We start from the raw sequence: 26,937 nt of genomic DNA, 5'->3' as shown, positions 1-26,937 counted from the left end.
TTATAAACAAAATGATTCTTTAGCAGCTCTTATATAATATTTATGTGGTTGGTTGACCGGATTTCTAAAACAACCTTCTTCGTCAATGTTTTCCAACCTTTTTTGACTTATGTACTACCTCAAATACCCCTTCATCTTTCTTTGAATTATAATGTTATAGTGTGTGTGTGTGTGTGTGTGTGTGTGTGTGTGTGTGTGTGTTATACACCGATCAGCCACAACATTAAAACCACCTGCCTAATATTGTGTAGGTCCCCCTCGTGCTGCCAAAACGGCGCCAACCCTCATCTCAGAATAGCATTCTGTATCTAGAATTTACTCAGAATGGTGCCAAAAACAAACAAACAAACAAACAAACAAACAAAAACATCCAGTGAGCAGCAGTTCTGTGGACGGAAACACCTTATTGATGAGAGAGGTCAACAGAGAATGGCCAGACTGGTTTGAACTGACAAAGTCTACGGTAACTCAGATAAATGCTCTGTACAATTGTGGTGAGAAGAATATCATCTCAGAATGCTATTCTGAGATGTGGGTTGGTGCTGTTTTGGCGGCGCAAGGGTGACCTACACAATATTAGGCAGGTGGTTTTAATGATGTGGCTGATTGGTGTATATACACACACACACACACACACACACACACACACACACACAGTATACAGTAAAGTCATTTTTATTTGTCATTTGGCCAGCTTGCACAGGGTGCATGGGGAAAATACATGGAGCCTAACTGTCTTGAAAATAATGTCACAATGCTAAAAATCTTAAGGGTTCTAATAAAGTAAATGTTACCTGGACACCTCTTTGTGAGATTCACCCTTATATGTTTTGTGGTGGGGAATCACTGTTCTAGGTTACTAAAGCCAACTGCCTCATCTAGAATGATGCTCCAGTAGTATTACCAGCCTGTGGAGACCACTGCACTGCAGTAGAGCTTATGCTTTTCAGTCTGAGCTTAACACATTGGAATACAAAGGGAACTACTGCTTTCAGCCCTGATGCAAGGATTACAGAAGAAACCCCTTTACCTTCACACCTCAATGGCCACGACTAAAATTCACATATGTATTTACTCTCGGTCTTGAAGGTTGTGAGAATGGAGCCTTTGTATTTGCCTATGCTGTGTTAAAAGTTTTGAGTGTAAACATTAGGTTATCACAGAGAAATTTGTCTTTTGCATGTAAAGCACATATAAGATTGATGATGTTTTAGCAAGGAGTATTGTCTTGTAGCTTGTTTGGACAACCGGTCACTCCATTCTACAATGTATTTTTTTATTTTTTTTTAAATGAATGGATTTGGATATGTCTTTCATGCTACACTAATGCTGTGCTTCTTACACTGCTGTTATCTTTCTGAAAGGACAAGTGTGTAATTTCTACATCACTAGCATCCCCAAATGGAAAAATAATAGATGTTTTCAAACCCGATCTGTATACCCAGTCTTCCATTAGTTGGAATAACAGATAATTCCCGCCCCAAAATTATGCCATTGGTAGAGTCAATATTGCTGTGTCGGGCTGGTTTGGATACTCAAACAAACAGAGCAATGTTTTGATAGCGTATTTACAGTTTTCAGAGGAATCAACCTACAAGAACAGCTTTTATAGTTGTCACTACATATTAAGCTGGTGTGTGTGTGTATGTATGTGTGTGTATATATATATATATATATTTATTAACACCCCATCTTTAAGTTATAGCTCTTTATAAAGACATTATTTGGTTGGAATGCTGCTTCCACTGTGAACTCTGTTCTCAATATATCAGCAATGTTAAAACTATTAGCTGTTTATTTTTCTAATAAAATATCTACATGAATCAACAAGTAAACAAATGAGAAAGCTTGATCCCACACTGCATTTTCTCCACGCTCGGTGCTGAATATGCAGGAATGTAAACACAGTGCTGTTTTCATTGTTTGGGGCCAGCTGGTCCTGTGCCAGCCTGGGACTTCTTATATTTGTGATCCAGAGTATTTCAACGACTAATCCAGCTGGGATGTTTTGCACTGACATAGCTGAGGACTTATTTAGTGCAGGGTTGTTTGCGATTTAGAATTGCATTAATAAGCCACATATATCAAACCAAATTGATATACTGTACATTTGCAGTTTATATATATATATATATATATATATATATATATATATATATATATATATAGAGAGAGAGAGAGAGAGAGAGAGAGAGAGAGAGTGCAAAAGATTTAGGCACTTGGGGAAAATTTTGCATAGTGAGGATGTCTTCAAAAATAATGTTATAAATAGTTTTCATTTATCAATTAACGTCATACAAAGTCCAGTTAACATAAAAAAAAGCTAAATAAATATTTGGTGTGACCACCTTTGCCTTCAAAACAGCACCAATTCTCCTAGGTACACCTGGATACAGTTTTTCTTGGTTGTTGGCAGATAGGATGTTCCAAGCTTCTTGGAGAATTTGCCACAGTTCTTCTATCTATTTTGGCTGCCTCAATTGCTTCTGTCTCTTCTTGTAATCCCAGACTGACTAAATATTCAGTGGGGGGGCTCTGTGGGGACCATGCCATCTGTTGCAGGGCTCTCTGTTCTTCTATTCTATTCTATTTGCAAAAGAATTGTTTGGGAGTCTAACATTTATATTTCCTATTGACACACTAAAGCTGAAGATATAAATAACCATCTTAAGACAAATGTTTTTGTGAAGCATCATACATGCCTGAAATATATATATATATATATATATATATATATATATATATATATATATATATATATATATATATATATATATTTATATATACACACACACTGGTGGCCAAAAGTTTGGAATAATGTACAGATTTTGCTGTTTTGGAAGGAAATTTGTACTTTTAGTGGCATTCAACTGATCACAAAGTATAGTCAGGATATTACTGATGTAAAACAGCACCATTACTATTTGAAAAAATTCATTTTTGATCAAATCTAGACAGGCCACATTTCCAGCAGCCATCACTCCAACACCTTATCCTTGAGTAATCATGCTAAATTGCTAATTTGGTACTAGAAATTCACTTGCCATTATATCAAACACAGATGAAAGCTATTTGGTTCATTAAATGAAGCTTAACATTGTATTTGTGTTTGAGTTGCCACAGAATGCAATAGACTGGCATGTCTTAAGGTCAATATTAGGTTAAAAATGGCAAAAAAATAAACAGCTTTCTCTAGAAACTCGTCAGTCAATCATTGTTTTGAGGAATGAAGTCTATACAATGCTTGAAATAGCCAAAAAAGATTTCATACCAAGGTGTACACTACAGTCTTCAAAGACAAAGGACAACTGGCTCTATCAAGGACAGAATGAGATGTGGAAGGCCAGATGTACAACTAAACAAGAAGATAAGTACATCAGAGCCTCTAGTTTGAGAAATAGACACCCCTCATGTCCTCAGCTGACAGCTTCATTGAATTCTACCTGCTCAACACCAGTTCGCCTTCTGTCACTCACTAGATGTTGTGTTGATGTAGTGACAACAGGGGTCGCCCTTGGGAGCCCCAGACACCTCGGATCTTTGAGAAAAGGCCAATGAGAATTGGCGAGTGGAATTTGCATGCCCCTCCCCCGGACATACGGGTATAAAAGGAGCTGGCTCGCAACCACTCATTCAGATTTTTTCTTCGGAGACAAGCGGTTGTACTATCAGCGAGCTGAATACTTCTGCTGTTCCATTCACCTCTTGAGAAGCATATGCTGTTGGATGTATGGCACATTTCCAGCGGCTTTCTCTCCTTCTGCACGACGAGTGCAGATTTCGCCCCTGGGCGCTTTGACAGCACTAAAAGAGTGTATATTCCTGCTAAAGAGTATATTTTCTCTATTAGAGCCCACACATTGATGTTGAACGTCTTTATAAAAATGCCTTTCCGTCTTTGTGTGATTCCTGGATGCGGTCACTATCTCTCCACTTCCGATGGCCATGGGCACTGCCTCACATGTCTGGGCAGCGATCACACTGAGGCAGCGTTCGTGGATGGTTCATGTTCTCATTGCGAGAATATGACCATGGCAACGTTGCGGTTGTGGCTTTACTTCTTCCGGGAGAAAGCCACTCTAGCCGCCCCCCCGGGCCTCGCCTTTTACCTCCGGGTACAAGGTCGGCCCAGCTGGTGCTGGAGGCAATTTGGTGGCTTCAATAGGCGCAGCTCCGCCGGTTAAATCCCCGCGGACCTCCCATTCCCCAGCACGCTCGTTTGCCCCCGGCGAGTTCCGAGAGGAGACCGGCTCGCCCCAGGGCCAGCTTAGTGTCCCTTTCGGAGCTCCGGAACTGGATGAGTGCTCGATCGCTGCATCGGAGAGCATACTGGCGATGTCAGACGCCGAGGACTCGACTGGGCTGCCACCTTCGGGTCGGCCTACCCAGTCTGAGGCTGATGGCTAGATGACCGCCATGCTTGCCCGGGCCGCCGCGTGGGCCCTCGCAGCTAGATGATTGATTCCTGGGTTTGGGGCGCCGGTCCCTTTCTTCCCGGAAGTGCACAACGAACTGACGAGGTTGTGGAGGGCACCTTTTTCTGCCTGAAACTGACCTCCCATCTTGTACGCTCTCACTACCCTCAATGGCGGGGCAGCCCATGGGTATATGGAGGTCCCTCGGGTGGATAAGGCAGTTGTGGTGCACCTGTGCCCGCAAAGGGCAGCCACCTGGCGGGATTGCCCGGCACTCTTCCAAGGCCTGTAGGACGACGTCGTCCAAAGCCTACAGTGCCGCTGGTCAGGCCGCCTCTGCCCTGCATGCCATGGCCCTCCTGCAAGTACACCAGGCCAAAGCACTAAAGGAACTTCACGTGAGTAGTCCTGATCCCGATGTGATGCAGGAGCTGCGCTCGGTGACCAACCTCACCCTCCGGGCAATGAAGGTCACGACGCGAGCACTCGGGCAGGCGATGTCCATCCTCGTGGTCCAGGAATGCCACCTGTGGCTGAATCTGGTCGAGATGAGGGACGCGTACAAGGTTCACTTTCTCAATGCCCCTTCATCGTACCGAAGAAAGGCGGTGGGTTGCGGCCAATCTTGGACCTGCAAGTTCTGAACCAGGCCTTGCACAGACTCCCGTTCAAGATGCTGACGCCAAAGCACATTTTGGCATGTGTCCAACATCAAGATTGGATCACAGCGGTAGACCTGAAGGACGCGTACTTTCACATCTCGGTTTTACCTCGACACGGACCCTTCCTACGGTTTGCTTTCCACGGCTGGGAGTATCAGTACAAGGTCCTCCCCTTCGGCCTGTTCCTGTCCCCTCGCGTTTTCACGAAATTCACAGAGGCAGCTCTTGCCCCGTTAAGGGAAGTGGGTGTCCGCATACTCAACTACCTCGGCGACAGGCTGATTCTAGCTCACTCTCGAGAGTTGCTATGCGCACACAGGGACCTCGTGCTCAGGCACTTCAGAGCATCTCTTTTCTCGGCATGAAGTTAGACTTAGTCTCAATGATAGCGCACCTCACGAGCGAGCGTGCGTGGTCGGTGCTGAACTGCCTGAAGTCGTTCAAGCAGAGAACAGCGGTTCCACTGAAACACTTTCAGAGGCTCCTGGGGCATATGGCATCCTCGGCGTTGGTCACGCTACTAGGGTTCGTGCATATGAGACCGCTTCGGCACTGGTTTCAGACTTGAGTCCCGAGATGGGCATGGCTCCGCGGCACACATCGCACACATCGTGCCACTTGTTCAGCCCCTGGACAGACCTTGCATTTCTACGGGCAGGAGTTACCCTACAGCAAGTGTCCAGGCACGTCATCATTACAACAGACGTCTCCAAGTGAGGCTGGGGCACTGTGTGCAATGGGCATGCAGCCGCTGGCTCCTGGACAGAACCGCAACTGTGTTGGCACATCAACTGCCTCAAGTTGCTGGCAGTATTGCTCGCCCTGCGGAGGCTTTTGCCATTGATCCAGGGCAAGCATGTGTTGGTTCGGACGGACAACATGGCAACAGTAGCGTATATGAATTGTCAAGGCGGCTTACACTCACGTCGCAACTGAGTGCAGGCCACGCTGCCATCTCCTGTGGAATCAGTGGCAACTGAGGTCGCTGTGGGCCACTCAAATCCCGGGCAACCTCAACGCCACAGCGGACGCGCTGTTGCAACAGGTGACACTCAGGGGAGAGTGGAGACTCCACCCCCAGGTGGTCCAGCTGATTTGGAGTCGGTTCGGCAAAGCACAAGTAGACCTATTTGCCTCCCGAGAAACCTCCCACTGCCCGCTCTGGTATTCTACGAAGGGGGCCCCCCTCGGTCCAGACGTGCTGGCACACAGCAGGCCCCAGGGGCTGTGCAAGTATGCGTTCCCCCCAATGAGCATACTTGCACGGACCCTGTGCAAGGTCAGGGAGGACGAGGAGCAGGTCACCCTCGAGGCCCCGTATTGGCCCACCCAGACTTGGTTCTCAGACCTCATGCTCCTCGCGACAGCCCCTCCCTGGCAAAATCCCCTGAGGAAGGACCTTCTTTATCAGCTAATTTGGCACCCATGCCCAGACCTCTGGAACCTCCATGTCTGGCCCTTGGATAGGATGCGGAAGACCAAAGTGGCCTAACACCAGCAGTGGTAGACACGATCACTCAGGCCAGTGCTCCATCCACGAGGCAGCTTTATACCCTGAAGTGGCGTTGGTTTGCGAATTGGTGTTCTTCCCGGGGTGAAGACCCTCAGAGATGCGCAATCGGGTCAGTGCTTTCCTTCCTGCAGGAGAGGCTGGAGGAACAGCTGTCCTCCTCCACCTTGAAGGAGTATGTGGCCACCATAGCGGCACATCACGATACAGTGGATGGTAAGTCATTAGGGAAGCACGACCTGATCATCAGGTTCCTGAGAGGCGCCCGGAGGCTGAATCCTCCTAGGCCACACCTGCTCCCCTCATGGGATCTCTCTGTGGTCCTCCTGGGCCTTCATGGAGCCCCCTTTGAGCCGCTAGAGTCAGTCAAGTTGAAAGCCCTCTCCTTGAAGATGGCCCTCTTGATTGCACTCACCTCCATCAAGAGGGTTGGGGACCTGCAAGCATTCTCTGTCAGTGATACCGGCCTGGAGTTCAGTCTGGGTGACTCTCACGTAATCCTGAGACCCCGGCCAGGCTATGAGCCCAAGGTTCCCACAACCCACTTCAGATATCAGGTGGTGAACCTGCAAGCACTGCCCCAGGAGGAGGCAGACCCAGCCCTGTTGTTGCTGTGTCCGGTGTGTACTTTGCGCATCTACTTGGATCGCACGCAGAGCTTTTGACACTCTCAGCAGCTCTTTGTCTGCTTTGGCAGACAGCGGAAAGGGAATTCTGTCTCCAAACAGAGGCTTGCCCACTGGATCGTGGATGCCATCGCTATGGCATACCAGGCCCAGGCCATGCCCTCCCCTTCAGGAATACGAGCACACTCCACAAGGAGTCTGGCATCCTCGTGGGCACTGGCCCATGGCACCTCTCTAGCAGACACCCAATACCTTCACGAGATTTTACAATCTCCGGGTTGAGCCGGTTTCGTCCCGTGTTCTGTCAGGTACAAACAGGTACGTTCAGGAATACGGACAGCTGGCCGGGTGTATCGCTTGTGTATAGCACCTTTCCCCTCCAAAGAGGCGAAGATGTGCGCTTCTTTTACCATGCGAGTTCACGTACCCGTGAACCCTGGATGTCCTTCCTCCCTAGCCCTGTGGCGCGCGAATTCAGCAGAGGAATTCACAGCCGGAACCAGTACGTGTGCTAATATGCCCTTACTGAGGTATGTGTTTCACAGGTGCCGGTTACTCCGGTAACCCCCTGTGATGTATTTTCCGCAATACAGTCTCCCTGTTGGTAGACCTGCGTCTTCATTCGACAGAGCCCTCTCTGTCCCACTCACCATGTTTGTAGAGCTCCTCCCCTTTCAGGCAGGACCTACCACCGTGCCTCTTCCATGTCTGAGCCCACATGACGTGCTTGCCATATGTTACCTCCCCTCTGGGCAGGATGTGGTCTCCGTGGGGTCTTTTCCCCCCTGAAAGAATAGGATAGGAAAAGAACACCGGCTGGTGCGGCCTGCTTCCATACTAGATACATCTCTTCCCCCCCCCCCAGGGATGTGGGGAACTATACAATGTTTTTTGGGGTGTTGGGGGAGGCTACGTGCAGACCGGTGCACCTGCTACTACGCACGCAGCAGCTTGCTTGCAACTGCACTGGCAGTCCACGTAACACGGTTCAGCTAGTTGTGGCATTTCGTATAGGGACCCCTAGTGTCACTACATCAACACAACATCGAGTGAGTGACAGAAGGGTAACGTCTCGGTTACTGTCATAATCCCCGTTCCCTGATGGAGGGAACAAGACGTTGTGTCCCCCCTGCCACAACGCTGTACTACCCGCTGAAATGGCCGGGACCCTGTCTCGGCTCCTCAGCACAAAACCTGAATGAGTGGATGTGAGCCAGCTCCTTTTATACCCGTATGTCCGGAGGAGTGGCATGCAAATTCCTCTCGCCAATTCTCATTGGCCTTTTCTCAAAGATCTGAGGTGTTTGGGGCTCCCAAGGGCGACCCCTAGTGTTACTACATTGACACAACGTCTCGTTCCCTCCATCAGGGAACAGAGGTTAAGACAGTAACCGAGACGTTTCATGTACAACAGTAAAGAGAAGACTCAGAGGTGCAGGCCTTATGGGAAGGATTGAAAGAAAAAGCCACATTTGAAACAGAAAAACAAAAAGAAAAGGTTAGAGTGGGCAAAGAAACACAGACATTGGACAACAGATAATTGGAAAAGAGTGTTATGGATCTTAACCCCATTGAGCTTTTGTGAGATCAGCTAGACTGTAAGGTGCATGAGAAGTGCCCAACAAGACAGCCACATCTATGGCAAGTGTTACAGGAAGCGTGGGGTGAAATGTCACCTGAGTATCTGGACAAACTGACCACTAGAATGCCAAGAATCTGCAAAGCTGTCATTGCTGCACGTGGAGGATTTTTTGATGAGAACTCTTTGAAGAAGTTTAAGAAGTTCTGAACGGTTTTTTCAAATTGTAATTGTAATTTTTCACATTATTAATGTCCTGACTATAGATTGTGATCAGTTGAATTCCACTTTGGTGAATAAAAGTACCAATTTCTTTCCATAAGAGCAAAATCTGTACATTATTCCAAACTTTTGGCTGCCTGTGTGTGTGTGTGTGTATATATATATATATATATATATATATATATGGTTGGAAGGGTTACTTTTTAAATGTATTCCACTACAGAATACATGCTGTAAATTGTAATTTGTAACGTATTCCGTTAGATTACTCAAGGTCAGTAACGTATTCTAAATACTTTGGATTACTTCTTCATTACTGTTGGATTTTTTTCACTTGTTTTGACCATAAAAACTCTGCCAGTACAGTAAGACAAAATACACAGTGTTGTTTCTAAAACAAGATAAATCAAACTGATCTTGTTTTAAGGATTTTTAGATATTTTTACAGGAAAACAACACAAAAATTGTTATCAAGAATATGATTTTTGCCCTAATATCAAAGGTCTTACTAGAAAAAAGAAATTATGATCCAACGTGAATTTTCTTGATAAAAAAAATATGATCGTGCCTGGTAATGTGCATGTAAAATGGATAGAAATAGCATTTTAGTTTAGCGTAAAGCGACAATTTACACAAGGTTTATTTCTGTTTCTTGTGCTCAAAACTTACTTCAAACTTACTTCTCTGTCTGCTCGTATGAATGTAACACATCATAAGAAAGTGTTTCACCGCTGTTCAAATGCACTTTGGATTGTATCATTTATATGTATAAATTTTTTCCATCTGAAAGGATGAAATATTAAATTAAACAAATGACAATAAAATGCAAAGTAATTAAAATACTTTTTGAATGTAACTGTATTCTAATTTCCAATGATTTAAATTGTAACTGTAGTGGAATACAGTTACTTATATTCTGTATTTTAAATACGCAATCCCGTTATTATTATAATCCCGTGTATTTTGTTACTCCTCAACCCTGTGTGTGTATATATATATATATATATATATATATATATATATATATATATATAATATATATAATGTTTCTACAGCTAAACAAAACACAGTTAGAAACGCTTTGACAGATGAAACATAAATCCAATAAGTACACAATTACATGACTTGCCAATGTTTTTTATGTGATTAATGTATTTTTACAAGAATTGCTAATCAATGTAGAATTTAACATTGTATAGAAAGTTACAAATACTATATTTTCTGCTTCATTCTATGAACAGAATCCACATACGAACAGAAAATAATGTTGTTGTCTAGGTTTTGAAGTTTGGAGTAGCAAAAATAGTTAACCTTGTGTAAATTGTGGACATGACAATTTTAGCTTTATGTTAGCTTTATGTTAATCTGAAATGCTATTTCTCTGTTACCAGGTGCGGTTATATTTTATAATGACGGTTATATTCTATGATGAAAATACATGTTGGAGCATAACTTTTTTTCTCTAGCAGGACCATTGATATTAGAGCAAATATGTACTGCAAAAATTGTATTCTTACTGAGAATATTTTTTTTTTTTTAAATATCTTAAAAATCCTTAAAACAAGATATATTTTCTTGTAGCAAGACCACATAAGATATTTAGGCTTGCTATAGAAGTTTAACCTGCATTCCAGACTCAATGTGAAAAGGGTCTACTGAACCGAGAAGTCAGAATTGCATTTTAAATTCCAATTTAATTCCTGAATTTGAACTGAGGAAGAAAACAGGATGCATAATTGTAATTCAGTTTTGAATTAGAATTAAAATGGAATGAAATTTGAAGAAACACATACAGATGCTGTTAGGTTTACTGTTATTTATTTATAAATTTTTATTTTTTTCATTTTCAGAATCATTTACCCTTACCCATAATTACAAATACACTGCAACCGCTCTTGATACACACAACATATGGGGTAATTCCAGAAACATTTAATGACATTAATAATCAATGTTCGAAATTCGCCAATAAAAAATGGTTGCCAGGTTGCTTGCGTGACAATAAAATATCTCAATGACCAATAAAACCAGCCCAAAAACTATCCCAATATCAGAACTCAAAATATGACACCCCCATACCTTGCTGTATATACCATATACTTTTATTTATTTATTTTACAGTCCCTATTATGCACTTTCTGGTTTCTCCTCATTTGTAGCCATAGTAAAGCGCACAAATGCACAATTAAAATTCTGGAAGTGAACACCCATTTGAGAAATACATTTTTGTGATAAATAGACCTATATAAAACTAATATACATTTTTCAAAACGTACTTATAATGAACTCAGAGGTTGATAAATGGCAATGGCAAATACTTCTGTAGATGTCATATGACTTTACCTTTATAATAAAAATAAATAATAATAATAACAATAATAATAATAAAAAAACATTTAATTGCTGATTTCCTGATACAAGTCTACTCAGTAGACAATACAGTACAGTGGGGTTGATGATTTGAATGTAGCAATATTTAATATTTTCAAGAACTCCACCATTAATAATAGGCTATCAAATATAGGACACTGATCAGCAAGTCATCATAACAACAAAATTACTCTTAAGTAATTTTTAAGTGTACTTATTTCTTGCGTTGTTGGATTTTTTTCAATAAGATAATTTTGGTAGTTAGCAGCGTTTTGGTGTGTTCACTGTGTTTCCAATTTAAATTCCAGCTCATGAATTGAAATTAATTCTGAATTTAGCAAAACCCTGATTTAGACTATTCTCTCTCCTCTCTTTCTCCTGCAGAAAAGCCAATGGCACTGGGATCTCCTGGCGGTATTTTTGGCATCTTAGGAGTGGTGGTGGTGGGTGGTCTGATTGTTGGAGTGGTGGCCACAATCTGTATGGTATATAGGAGAGGACAGAAGCCCCGTACAGAGACGGACAACGATCTGTAAGTACTTCAGTGTTAATGCAAACAGCTTCCACAAAGAAAGAAAAACAGATGGGTTGGGGGAAGAGGTGGTTGAAATGGTAATGCAAAGCCTGCCATTGCCGCTAAGAATTACACCTCAGAAATGCCAGTGACCCTTCTAAAGTGAATGCTCAATATTTAAGAGATCAGCGGCTATGTCTTAGGGCTTTACTCTGTGATAGCATCCTGTCAGGGCTCTTGGTACATTAATGAAACACCAACCTTCAACCTACTTTGAGGTCACCACACAAAAAAACAAGCAGTTATGAATGTGTCTCTCATTTTGCTGACAGTGAATACACTTGATTGCTTAAGAGCATGTTACCTATTTGTTTAAGAGGCTTCCTGATTGCTATGTAGAGCTGATATGTCCATTCCTCAGTTTGAGAGACAGGTGTTTCAATCAGGACTGATTGCACAAGGCACATCAAATTAGCATCGTAGCTTGTCAAACCACATAAACAGAACACTTGACAGTAACCATGCAGTTTTGACTGCACACTTCTCAAAACTCAGGTCAGGGTGCTTTGAAAGGCTGAAATGTACAAGCATGTGAATAGCTGGTAATCCGCTTTGATATTATCTATTGTTGAGAGAGTTATTGTCAGATAAGAATAACATTAAGCAACTGTTCTTATCATTATTATAACACAGCACTGATTCATGAGATATGGGGCAAAAAACATCCCACATTTTGGCCTGCTATTAGTTGTACTTAAATTGTATGTTAATTTAATCAGAGATGATCACAAGAATGTTCCATGAAATTTACCATTTAATTTCAGCTATCAAAATTAACATTACTTACAACTCACTTCCTCTAAAATCACCTGTCCTAAGACCACAACTCAATATGTAATATAGAATAAAATATACTTGATAACACTTTCAAATAAGTTTCTATATGTTAACATTAGTAAAGTAAATTAGTAAATAGTGAACTAACAATGAAAAACAAATATATATATATATATATATATATATATATATATATATATATATATATATATATATATATATATATATATATTACAGCATTTATTAATACAATTGTTAATTGTTAGTCAATGTTAGTTTATAATGCATTAACTAATGTTAACATATACAATACTTAATGTTAAAAATGTTTTAGTATATGTTGAAAATAACATTAACCAAGATTAATAACTGCTGTAAAAGTATTGTTTGTTGTTAATTCATGTTAAAAATATAGTTAACTGGTTAACAAATGCAACCTTATTGTAAAGTGTTACAAAATATTTTAAAGATAAAAAGAATTCTAAAGAAGATTTGACTATGTCCTGATGTGACACAGAAATCTGAGCTTAGGGCTGGGATATCATCGCAATGATTTTGCTGGCGATATAAAATGAAGCAATATTATGAATATTCATCAGAAATATTTTCACTGCTTTTCACATCAAAACATCAACAGGCATGCGCACAACACTTACATACATAAGCCGGTGAGAATGCCAGTAAAGGTGTTTATATGCAACATGAAATCGTGGTAATGGACAAAAATCTACCTGTGCCGATCGTTTTGCTCAAACCGTTTAAGACCTTACCCCGAAAAAACAATAACAAAAAACATTTAAGGTGTTTACATGACCTTACAAATTGTTGGCTTACTAAACATGATCAGTGTACAATTGTGCATATAAACGCACTCCGTAATAGCGGACTAACCCTTACTGTTTTATTTCTGTTCAGTCATTGAGGGAATGAAAGCCACATACAGATTTAACAGTAATCTAACATAATAATTATCTATTTTAGGTAGAGAAGCAATATCTCACATTCTCACATGACATATCAGAGTATGCTGTTCATGCAATTCAGACAGCGGATAGTGTATCAGTCAGGAATATGTGCAGTCGTAGAACGCTGACTCATCTGGTGTAGTCTTGAGTAGCTCAAGCTTGACAACATTTTTCTTTTACCCTAATTTGTTAAACTGAGACTATTGCTGACACTTATTACACAGAACTTCAATTTCAGCTTGAAACCACTTTTCAGCTTAGCAGTTTGCATTGCCTATGTGACCCTTCCCAATATCCAATATGTTCACTACCCTTTTACAAAATGCCTTACATGGCCAAAAGTGTGCTGACACTGAACACATTTTATTTCAGAACCACTGGCATTTAGTTGGTTGGTCCTCTCTAACAGCTTACAATATTCTGGAAAGGCCTCCCACTAGATATTGGAACATGACTGCACAAGCATCAGTGAGGTCTAAGGAGACTGAATGGCAGTATGCTTGATTTAGTGATGAGTTAGTAATGAGTGTAGCTGAAATATCCAAACCTGTTAATTAAAAAGAGATGTCCACATCATTTTGGCCATGTAGTTTATTAATTATGGAAGTTTCATTTGTGGACATACGGTTTTCCCTCTCTCCCATATGGAGAAATGGACTCATACATCCTGAATGGGTCCCATTAGCAAGTTCTTTAGTCATGCTTCAGTACAAAAACCTTAAAATGCAGGTATCTAAACAGCTTAATAACTGTTTCAACCCATATTAGAGCCATTTGGATCAGACAGTCCTTCATATTGCAGTTTATCCCTATTTAACTCTTGATTTTTGTAGGTAATGGTAGACTGTCCTTCTCAGAGGATAATTAATCCCTCACATGAGAGTGTTGGCATCTGTCCTTCATGGGAATATCGCCCTGGCATCCAGTGTGAGGGTGCATGAAATCTGGCACAAGATTCACCTGAGTTCCTAATTACCTCATTGATGAAATTAGGATGAAATTAGACCCTCTCAAAATCCATGCCAACATTTCCAAATTTAAAAGCTTGTTATTTGGAACGACTTTGAAGATGGTCTGTTAAACTGACTGGATTCTGACCAAAGTGCCCTAACCCAAGGACATTCAAGGACACAGAACCAAAACCTAAAATCAAAGGGATAGTTAACCAAACATAAGGGGTTTTGGGAACTTGTTAGCTGATCAGGCTGAAAGACCAGTTGGCAAACCAGCTAAACCAGCTGAACACCATATTGGGCAGGCTGAGAGACCAACTAGACCAGCAAAAACCTGCAAACCATTAGGGTGGCATTTGCTTCAGGAATACAATTCTTGTTTTCTAGTGCTTCTTCATGGCAGTTACTGTACAATGGCACTATACATTTAGGTGCTTTAGTTGTTTGTTTTATTTAGTTGTTTTCTGTCCACACCCCTGCATGTTTAATAAGGATGCATTATTTTCCCTGCCTAACTGTAATTCAAGTTTTTCCATGACTGTCATTATTTCTGAAGAAGAAATAAGGGGGCGTTCAAATCACCATAACTGAACTTGTAGCACTGTTGTTTTCCCCCAAGAATTCAGAATTTACCACCCATCGGTGAATGGAGCACTCGTGTTTGCCGGCAAATGTAAATCACCCTGCGCAGCTGCAATAAGTGTCAAAATGAAGTGTTCATCTGTAGCTCTGACATACACCCAGTCGCACCTTTTGTCTATGTCATGAGTCAATACGTTTCAGCCATTGCTGTGAGATGGCACCTAAGATGGATAGTCTGCTAAAAACCTGGCCTGCTTTGCCCACTTCATCTCTTGAAGTCAATCCACCGGCCCAAAGATGCAAATAAGACGCTAATTTCGTCTCAGAGGAATGAATTAGGAAACAAATGAGGCACTCAGTCGGTTTCTCTTCTCTGGCTGTATCGCTGTCTTTCTTTACTGCTTTTCTTTGCTTCAGTAACCACTCTTTCTCTCTCTCTTTCTCTGGATCCCAGCATTGCAGTGGCTGATAGCTGTGTGACAAAGACAGAGGCCCCTGGGACTGATGCCCCAGAGAAGCCAGAATCCCCCACCAGGAAAGTAAAGGCCACAACCTCCCAGTCAACCCCTTTTCCGATTTTTCCCTGACAGAGTCTCTGTGTGGCATGATGGCCTCCAATTCTGTCTGTTGAGCCCTGTGTAAGCAGCATTTGAGCATATTTAGGATTAATTTGGTTTTGAATTCTGGAAAAATCATAATAGAATTTCATGATAGATGCCATGTTTCATTTTAGGCGAATAAAAACGAGGCTGTGAGGGATAGACGAACAGTCTGTAGGGTCTTATTTTTACAACTCATGTTTCCAAATTTTTTTCAATATTATGAAAAGAATTTACCACAGTCAACACCAAGGTATACAGAACAACATATTGAACACACTGAACGTCGATCTGTACGTAGTCAAATCTCAGAAAATGAGGTTTGTATAAAGGAAGTTTTTATACTTTCCATTGATTTCTAGAGTCTATTGTTGCTTTTACCAGTCCACAAATATAGTAAAGACATTATTTGGGTGACTATGCTGTAGTCAAAGATGTAAAATTGCCTGAATGATGTGTGCATTCTGCAAATTGTAACTTTTTGAAGTGCACATCCACTATCATTATACACTCTTTTGATGAAAAGTTGTTTGTGTAACAATCATTCCCAGAAATAATTAACTATTTTTAGCTCTAAAACTAAAACTACTCAAAGTTGTACTGACCCACACTGCAAAAAGCAGCTATAAAATTCACACTGCTCAATATGCTAAAACATCTCCCTAATATTGGTCTCTTTTCTCTCCTTGTGTTGCCTTGCAAGTATGTTTCGGTCTGCATGATCAGAATATGGCTTCCTTATAAATGGTGGTCTTCTTGCAATTGCCGGCATCCTGCTTGTTGCTAGTGTTTCAATGACAGTAGAACTTAAATTTCTGTGCTTGTCTGTTGAAGTTTGTGTTTGTGTTTACTCATTCAAAACTGAGAGTACATTCTATAGACTGAATTCTGTTAGACAGAATGATGTTTATAAATGTCAAAAGTTTGGACATTCTTTACTGAATTTAAGTTTCTCTTGATCTTATCAACCTTACATTTTAATTTTTTTATTAAATTAAATTAAATTAGTTTTGTTGATAAATATTGTTCCTTTATATGTATTTCTTTAAATAAATAGATACATTTTATAAAATACACACACACACACACACACACACACACACATATATATAGAGAGAGAGAGAGAGAGAGAGAGAGAGAGAGAGAGAGAGAGCGAGCGAGCTAGCTCTGGAAAAAATTAAGAGACGACTGCAAAATTATCAGTTTCTCTGGATTTACTATTTATAGGTATGTGTTTGAGTAAAATGATTTTTTTTCCCCCCAAATTATAAATAAAAATATTGTCATTTAGAGCATTTATTTGCAGAAAATGACAACTGGTCAAAATAACAAAAAAAAAACAAACAAACAAAAAAAAAAGATGCCATGTTTTCAGACCTCGAATAATGCAAAGAAAACAAATTCATATTCATTTTTAAACAACATAATACTAATGTTTTAACTGAGTTCAGAAATACGTATTTGGTGGAATAACCCTGATTTTCAATCACAACTTTCATGCGTCTTGGCATGCTCTACCAGTCTTTCACATTGCTGTTGGGTGACTTTATGCCACTCCTGGCACACAAATTCAAGCAGCTCAGCTTTGTTTGATGGCTTTTGGCCATTCGTCTTCCTCTTGATCACATTCCAGAGGTTTCCAATGGGGTTCAGGTCTGGAGATTGGGCTGGACATGACAGGGTCTTGATCCGGTTGTCCTCCATCCACACCTTTATTGACCTGGCTGTGTGGCATGGAGCGTTGTCCTGCTGGAAAAAACAATCCTCAGAGTTGGGGAACATTGTCAGAGCAAAATAAGTTTTCTTCCAGGATAACCTTGTACGTGGCTTGATTCATGCGTCCTTCACAAAGACGAATCTACTCGATTCCAGCCTTGCTGAAGCACCTCCAGATCATCACCAATCCAAGCAAGGCAGGAATCGGGCAAATGCGTATGTGATCAAGAGGAAGGTGGATGGCCAAAAGCCATCAAACATAGCTGAGCTGCTTGAATTTTTAAGTAAATCCAGAGAAACTGATAAGTCTGCAGTGGTCTCTTAATTTGTTCCAGAGCTGTATATATATTGGCTGTCGTTTTAACACGTTAATTCAGTGAAATTAATTATATAAAAAATAACACGTTAAACAATTGTACGCAATTTATCATGTCCCTGGACCGTAATGCGGAATATTCCTTCCATATTTACCTTATTCAGCCCCATCCCTTTTTTGTACTCTACTCTTCCACATTTTGTCATCTAACTTCCTGTCTGTATTAAAGCTACTGAGAAGAGTTGATCAAAATGGATTACGTGTGGGAGCACAGAAAGTATTTTTCACCAAGAGCTGATGGTGTGTCTACAGCACCCCTTTACTACATGAAAATGCTAGTGAGGTTTTTTTGCTGTCACTCTAAATGTTAGAGGTAAATTGGACCTGGTAGATAACATTCGGACAGCTATGACACACTGCACTTTTTAATGATACAAGCGTTTAATTGTAATACCTGTAATTCTGCTTAAAATTTAGGTTTCATCTTGTTAATAATTTCTATTAAAATGTGTGGTTGACATGAAATTACCAACAGTGACAACTCGTATTATTACACATGCAAGTTAACATGCATAGCATTAAGGGAAATTACAATTGTACTTTTTAAAATTAATTTGTCACCCACATTTTTAAAATACTTTAATGTGATTAAAATGGTTTTAAATGGAATATAAAATAAAACATACACTTTCACATGTATGTGTGTGTATAAATATAGTCAGGGTTGGGAGGGTTACTTTTGAAATGTATTCCACTACAGATTACAGAATACATTCTGTAAAATGTAATTTGTAACATATTTCATTAGATTACTCAAGGTCAGTAACGTATTCTAAATACTTTGGATTACTTCTTCAGCACTGGTAGATTTTTTCACTTGTTTTGACTATAAAAACTCTGCCAGTACATTAAGACAAAATACACGTTAAAAATACATTCTCTGAAAAACCGAAATATCTTATGCAGTGTTGTTTCTAAAACAAGATAAATCAAATTGATCTTGTTTTAAGGATTTTTAGATATTTTTACAGGAAAACAATATAAAAATTATTATCAAGAATATGATTTTTGCCCTAATATCAAAGGTCTTACTAGAAAAAAGAAATTATGATCCAACGTGGATTTTCTTGATAAAAACAATATGATCGTGCCTGGTAAAATGTGCATGTAAAATGGATAGAAATCGCATTTTAGCTTAGCGTAAAGCTGACAATTTACACAAGGTTTATTTCTATTTCTTCTGCTCCAAACTTACTTCAAACGTACTTCTCTGTCTGCTCGTATGAATGTAACACATCATAAGAAAGTGTTTCACCGCTGTTCAGATGCACATTGGATCGCATCATTTATATGTATAAATCTTTTCCATCTAAAAGGACTAAATATTAAATGAAACAAATGACAATAAAATGCAAAGTAATCTCTTTAGTAATCAAAATACTTTTTGAATGTAACTGTATTCTAATTACCAATGATTTAAATTGTAACTGTAGTGGAATACAGTTACTTATATTCTGTATTTTAAATACGTAATCCCGTTACAAATATTTTGTTACTCCCCAACCCTCAATATAATTGCACCCCTTCCCCTGTCCTGGTTTAACACTCACCTTAACTATAACACGATGGGTGAATGACATGAGAAGATGGTCAGAGGTGTCGTAAAAATATATTTTTAATGACTTTTTGTTGTCTCTCGGAGTTTCATGAGCATGGAGGCATATCAGTACGTCCACTGCATAAAGGTAGGATGTTGTGGATTTATGAATGAAGTACACTTTTTTTTTTTAATCTTCCCGCGCTGCTTCCAGTTATGACATCCTCTGAACACTTTCAAATACTCGTAATAGCTTTTGACAACTCGATAACCTGTAAATCCACTTAAATAGCAAATTACACTTTGACATCAACACCATAGATATCTCTGGCCCAGTCCCAAATGGCACCCTATGCCATTTCTCTGAGTGCAGACTTTGGTGACGTAAGTGAGTGCAGTCAGATGGGGTGCTAGTCAGCAAGTCCACGAGGGTGCATGAGTGATAAAAGTGTGCATTTGGGACAGACTTCAATACTTCTATCATCATTTTTTATATTATGTTTTTATATACATACAGTTTTACAAATTATTATTTGAAAAATTCATGGCATTGATAGAAAGGGTAAAGGAAAACACTTTAAACTCACTATTGAATATTTGTTTTTATTAAATAATTTCAAGCAACACACTGACAATAAAGCACTAGATAATTTAATCAAGAACCTCTGTAAAACAAAGCACACATATCACTACAGCAACATAACCCCATCATTTTAAATCTTTAGAGAACAAATAAACATGATTCAGACACATGGATGGACACAGGTGCTTAGTGTCACAGTTAAATTTATAGAAAGAACATAGTTCTTACTGAATGCCCCTGCTGTAAAGTTTGGAGATGCTGAAGCTTTTGACGACTTTGCCTTATCCATCCATTCATTAGTAGGGATGCTCAGGACTTTAGAAGGCCCGAATGGCTATGAGTTAAAGTGTGGATCTCATGTTGATCGCCTTTCGAGAAAAATGCCACCATCATACTGTGACAGTTTTGTGGAGTACTGCTTTACCCACGGAATTCTCCAGACTGGCACAGACCGTACCTACACTCTACCCGAATTCTCTGTATGACTACAGCTAAAGTCTCAGGCTAAGCGTATTTCAAACAGGGCAGCAGCACTTTCTCAAAGTGAGGTAACCAGGACAACTAAGAAGGATCCACGCATACCTTCTTGCCCTAAGGACAGATCCACCTCAATGCTTTACTCAACTAACAGTACCTTACCTGTTCAAGGACAAGCAAGAGTTAAGACACCCAAGTTTCAACCGTACAGTCCATATTGCAACAGTAAGGACCATTTACCAATTTAAGTTACTTACCACAGAGCAAATAATGAAGTGGATAACAGATGGAAAGCGTTGTTGGAAATGTGGAAGGACACATACTTCAGACAACTGCACTCTAAAGCAAGGGTGCAAGACCTGTAAAGAGCTGCACCTGACCATTCTCCATGAAGCAGCCCTGCAGACACAAAAATGTGTTAGAACTTCTCAACCGATCTCCAAAGGTGATGCTTAAGGTAGTTAAGGTCCTACTTCATAACAGGGATAAAGCCATGGAGACATATGCAGTGTTAGATGATGGCTCTGAGTGTAGCATTGTACTGCCACAGGCTGTGGAACAGTTAAACCTCACCACAGTGCCTGAAACTCTCACACTATCTACAATACGTCAGGATGTACTTCAGTTAAATGGAGCATCTGTTTCCCTCTCTGTGTCACCTTTAAACAGACCAACTAGGAATTTCCAGATTAATCATGCCTTCACTGCAGAGAATCTGAAACTGTCTGAACACTCTTATCCAGTAGCTGCTCTCCAATGCAAATATGCCCATATCCGATCCTTACCATTGCCACAGATTGAGCGAGCACAACCCTTGCTATTCATTGGGTCAGACATGCCTCACCTACTTGGGCCAGTCCAACCCATACGAATGGGACCTCCTAATGCACCCATAGATGTTCACACCAGACTTGGTTGGGCTCTCCAAGGCCCTGTTGGATACAACCAAACTGCTCCCTTGGATCAACAATGTCTGCACATCTCTATAGATGCTCAGAATGCTGAGTTACTCAAGAATGTTGAGCGTCTTTGGCAGATTGATACCCTGCCTTACATTAATGAAACAACAGCCACTCGTTCTAAACAGGACCAGCATGCTCTGACACTACTCCAAAAATGCACTACCAGGATTGAGGTGGATGGCATTCTAAGATATGCCACTCCTTTGCTTAAACGGCCAAATGCTCTAGCCCTTAAAGCCCCAAATGACATAACCCGTGGCAAACCCTTAAAGGAGTTGACACAATCATGTCACTGGACTAATGGACCAGACTTCTTTTATCAATCAGAAGCTTCCTGGCCAACTATGACAGCTGCTGACCCTGAACCAGATACCGAATTAAAGAAGTCAGCACTCTGCCTGTACCTATGCACTAGTCCTGATGAACTCCCAGATGCAAATCAGTATAACACCTGGAAAGACCTGATAAAGGCCACAGTGGCGTACCTATACGGGGCGGCTCAATCTTCCACACAGCAAATAGATGTAGCTGAGCATTATGTTGCTGCAGAGAGGCTCCTTCTCCAACAAGCCCAAAGAGATTCATTTCCAGAGGAGGTTAAGGCTCTTTCATCAAACCGACCCTTACCATCCAATAGCCGGTTAGTGTCCCTGTCTCCTGAATATGATAGAGATGCTGGGCTAATTAGGGCTGGAGGGAGACTACATCATGCTGAACATATAGACATGAATGCCCTACATCCCATAGTTCTTGATTCCCATCAACAAATAACTAGACTCTTTATTAAGGAATATGATGCCAATCTCCTTCATCCCAGGCCAGAAAGATTCCTTGCCAAGCTCAGATGTCACTATTGGATTTTGAGATTCAGAGCAGATATCAAAAAACATCAACTAACCTGTATTGAATGTCAAAAGTGGCGTGCGCAACCTAACATCCCCATGATGGCAGATCTCCCACCAGCTTGTCTTAGGCTTTACAAGCCCAGCTTATATTCCACTGGAATGGCTTTGGCCCATTTACAGTAAAAATAGGATGACAAACTGAAAAGAAATGGGGAATAGTCTTCAAGTGTATGACCACCCAATGCCTCCATCTAGATCTACTTGAGTCTCGACACTGATGCCTTCGTGATATCTCTACTGAGATTTATAGCTAGAAGAGGCAAGCCTTTCAAGCTCTTCTCTGATAATGGCACCAACTTTGTTGGAGGGAACAGAGAGATAAATGAGGCCTATGAAGCTATGGCACCTCAATTAAAGGAGCAATTAGCTGAACAGAAAATCTCTTTCAGATTTATTCCTCCCACTGCTCTGCATTTTGGTGGTATTTGGGAGAGGGAAGTAAAATCAGTGAAACAAGCCTTGATAGTCATTCTAAAGGAACATACAGTCCCTGAAGCCGTCCTCCGCACTGTTCTCATTGAGGTGGAGAGCATCATGTATGCCAAGCCTTCAGGCTGCGTATCATCGGATATTGCAGACCCAGACCCAATCACACCCAGCATCCTGCTCATGGGTCGCCATGACTCCTCTCTACCACAAGTAATATATGACTCCAGAAATCTCTTAAGAACCAGGAGATGGAGACATAGCCAAATACTTGCAGACCAATTCTGGGCTAGATTTATCAATTACTATCTGCCAAACCTCCAGGAAAGTCAAAAATGGCAAAGGGACAATGACGAACTCAGGGCTGACCAGGTAATGCTCATCATGGACCCACAACATCCATGAGCCCTCTGGCCAGTGGGCAAGGTGACCCGTACCTTCCCTGGACCTGATGGACGTATAACGACAGTTGCAGTTCAGGTTCAAGATCGGACTTATGTTAGACCTATGGCTCGATTAGTCCCACTTCCCAAACTCATGGATGATGACAACACCAATGCTGCCACTTAGGAAGGGCTTTCTCTCAGGTTCAAATGTCCTTGTCAAATAAAGTTTTATACATAAAGATACCTCCAGCGGGCCTAGTTGGGGCGGCTATGTACGAAAGCCCAACTACGCCCCCTGGAGGTATCTTTATGTATATAACTTTATTAATTTGAACAAGCCTAGACAAGTCAAGACATGCCTGAACAAGTATCAGAGGGCAGTATATATATATATATATATATATATATATATATATATAGGTGGAGAGACTGACTTTTTTTCATTGCAAAATCTGGACTGCTGCATGTTTGTTGTTCCTGTGAGTGATTGATTAAGAAACCACACACCGATGGGCAAATGCCTCTAATACCTCATACATGCAGAAATAATCCAAATAAAACCCTTCAGCTGGGACACTCTCTCTTGCTCCTGTTTCTCTAACTGGAATCTCCCACCACCATTTCTACTAGTGCTTAACCGAACCCTCTGAGTGTCTCCTACGCTCATATATAATGAATCTTACAAGCTACAGCCATGTGTATTAAATCATTCTCTCCTGTTTTGATATTTTAGAGACTCACAATAATTCTAAAATCCTCTTTGAAACAACAATAGCAAAGGTTTAATGTTAGGTTTCTTACTTTTATGAACGTAACACTTACCCAAGAAAAAACTATTCAATAAACTCAATAGACATTCCATATCTCTGGAAAATTAAATAAAACAAAGTTTTGAACAAGTTCTACACATCAGACTTAAAAATGATTCTATATACACATAAGCAAGTGATCCGCTGTTGACAATCAGTAAAAAATGATTATTAAAATCAACTTTTAATCTGCGATTGACATCTCGTCTGCCATATTTTTTCCTCCAGCTCAGAAACTCCAGTCCGCTGTGACTGGTCCAGAGAATCAGTAGTGGTAACTGTTGGGTATTAGTCTGCTGTGGAGCCCACACTGATGCATTAGGGTGCAAAGAAGGCACTTGCAAGCACTCCTCGGAGCGTTAAAATATCAAATGGCACACCTTACGGTCTTGTGGACTAAGCGGGAATGCGCATATGAAGGCCACGAGACTGCAAGTCTACATCAAGTATGACATTTGGGACAGGGCCTATATAGCAACCGGAAAGTTCCGAGACAGAATTTTCAAGATGGTTGCGTGTTAGTTTCTCTGCCACATAAGGTGAATAAACAATTCAAGCATGGTGTACCACCTGTTTTCTCCAGGGGGCAGTAAACCAAACTCACTGTATAGGCAATGCACATCTCAAACAGACAGAGAACAAACCACACTTGCAGAGATGAGAACATGTTCTTGCATACAAACACAGCTTGGTGGACTGCAAATCCGAAGGCAGGGATCTCAAGACGTGTTTTTTTTAGTTTCAAACTTTAACTTGACACATTGATCTAATGTGTTTATGATGCAATGCTACCGAGACTCTCCAAAAGCATCCGTCTGATGCAGGTGTACATTGATGTGTCCTTAGACAAGCCCTTATAATAAATCTCGGACTGATTGACAAATTAAATTGCAAAATTGATTGCTTTGAACTGTAGGCCACTGGTAGGATTATGTTCAATAATATGGAAATAAACAATATATTGCCTTCGTAAAGCCACTTTTTGTATTGTCTTTTCCTTTTTTAATCCTTAACTTATGTGCCTTAATAATGTAATGCATTTAAATTTTCTGTATTATATATTTGTTTAAATATAATTTATTTATAATTATATAAATATAACTATTTATAATTATTTAATCATTATACTGTACATAAAATTATTGTTATTTGAGGGGCTTTCTCAGCAAATATTTATGTATGTGATTTAATTGCTATTAATTCGATTAATTAATTGGTATACAGTGTAATTCATTCAATTAAAAATGTTAAATGATTAAACGCCCTAATATATAAATGTGTGTGTGTGTGTGTGTGTGTGTGTGTGTGTGTATATATATATATATATATATATATATATATATATATATATATATATATATATTTGTTGCCTTCAAAACAGCACCACTTCTCCTAGGTACACCTAGACACAGTTTTTCTTGGTTGTTAACAGACAGGAAGTTCCAAGCTTCTTAGAGAATTTGCCACAGTTCTTTAATCTGTTTAAGCTGTCTCAATTGCTTCTGTCTCTTCATGCAATCCCAGACTGACTCGATGTTCAGTGGGGGCTCTGTGGTGGTCATGCCATCTGTTGCAGGGCTCCCTGTTCTTCTATCTATTCTATTCTATTGTGATTGTGCAGGTATTATAAGCACAATTAAGCTTATACTGCAAGTTATGCAGCACAATATTTTCTTTTCCTTTTTAAGATTTTAGTTTGTTGATTCAAACTTACAGCACTTCCAGATAAAAAGCAGTAACAACTCCCACCCCAAAAGCTGAATTGTAGGTGTCTACGTTTTTTTATTTTTTTATTTGGTAGTTGGCAATTGCAAAAAATAATCTATTTGAATTTTGACAGGATTGAAGCATGATACAGAGGAAACTAAATTGCAAATGGAGACATTGCCATTATGCTTCTTTAATATAGCTGGGTCGTCACTCATAAAACACTGGGAATTCAATTGCAAATTCATTTTGCAATTCCATTTGAATTTTGGCAGACATGTGAAATTCAAATCTGACCTTGGAATGGACATTCTTTGAAAACATACACAAGCACAATGCAATAAGGCAGAATTTATGTGCCAAGGGTTGAGTTTGTGATGCTATAGTAATTCATATTACATTGGCATAGGAGGTAAATAATCGATCAAATGTATTGCCAGGGTTCTAAATGTGAGCTTCCTGTGTACGATTATAATGTGACAGTATTTGATTTTTGGGAGCAGTTTGGCCCTTAAGCGTCCTGGTATTGACTTCTCACAACCAGTGCTGAAGTGATATTAAAGGCTCTGCTGTGAAAATTTTATTTCCAGGCACTACCAGCAAATCAAGTTACAGTGACAGGGCTATGACAGGGATGATTATAAGCCCAACACAACAATATGAATCGGCTTTGGGTTCCCTTGAAGAAACTTCAAAGCTCCCAAAATTTGCTAGTGGATCTCAGCACCCAAGCTGATCAGCTTTTATGATCCAAAGCATTTAAATTTGCATGCATTCATTTAGCAGATGCTTTCAATCAAAATTATTTACAAATGATATAAGACAAGTAATTTATCATGAAGGATATTAGCAGTGCCACATGATGGATGGATGGATGGATGGATAGCATGTCAAATCAAATCGCCAACTCTTGCTGAAAATGAATGACTTCCAGAGGTGAGACAAAGAGATGATGATTGGCTCCTCCAGATCAGATTGCATTTCCTCGCCACTGCACAATTAAAAGTTTCATTAGCATTTAAATCACCAAATAGGATTGTGGTCAACAGAGATCAGTGGAAGCACCAGAGATGGGGTTTGATTCATAGCTCTCTGAACACTGACCACACTGAGATCTGGAACTCTGTCTTTTTACACTGGTTTGAACTCATAAAGAAATACAAGATAAAATGGGTGTCAGGGTCAGACATCTTCTTTAAACATGTTTCTCTTCTCTACT

General features: G+C 40.3%; 1 protein-coding gene across 3 annotated transcripts in view; it reads left to right on the top strand.

Annotated features, from left to right (window-relative positions):
• The window catches only part of LOC127455715 (nectin-1-like), a 327,445-nt gene that overhangs the window by 225,164 nt on the left and 75,344 nt on the right, over positions 1–26,937 (top strand). For 2 of the 3 annotated variants that reach the window (XM_051723783.1, XM_051723786.1), the window contains exon 6: positions 11,769–11,916. In XM_051723783.1, the coding sequence (XP_051579743.1) occupies positions 11,769–11,916 (148 nt within the window). Of the gene's footprint in view, positions 1–11,768; positions 11,917–15,689; positions 15,849–26,937 lie in introns of those variants that run through there. The other variant, XM_051723787.1, reaches the window with a different exon arrangement.

The sequence above is a fragment of the Myxocyprinus asiaticus genome, chromosome 18, assembly GCF_019703515.2.
Source record: "Myxocyprinus asiaticus isolate MX2 ecotype Aquarium Trade chromosome 18, UBuf_Myxa_2, whole genome shotgun sequence".
NCBI lineage: Eukaryota > Metazoa > Chordata > Actinopteri > Cypriniformes > Catostomidae > Myxocyprinus > Myxocyprinus asiaticus.
This window is presented reverse-complemented; position numbering and strand designations above follow the sequence as displayed.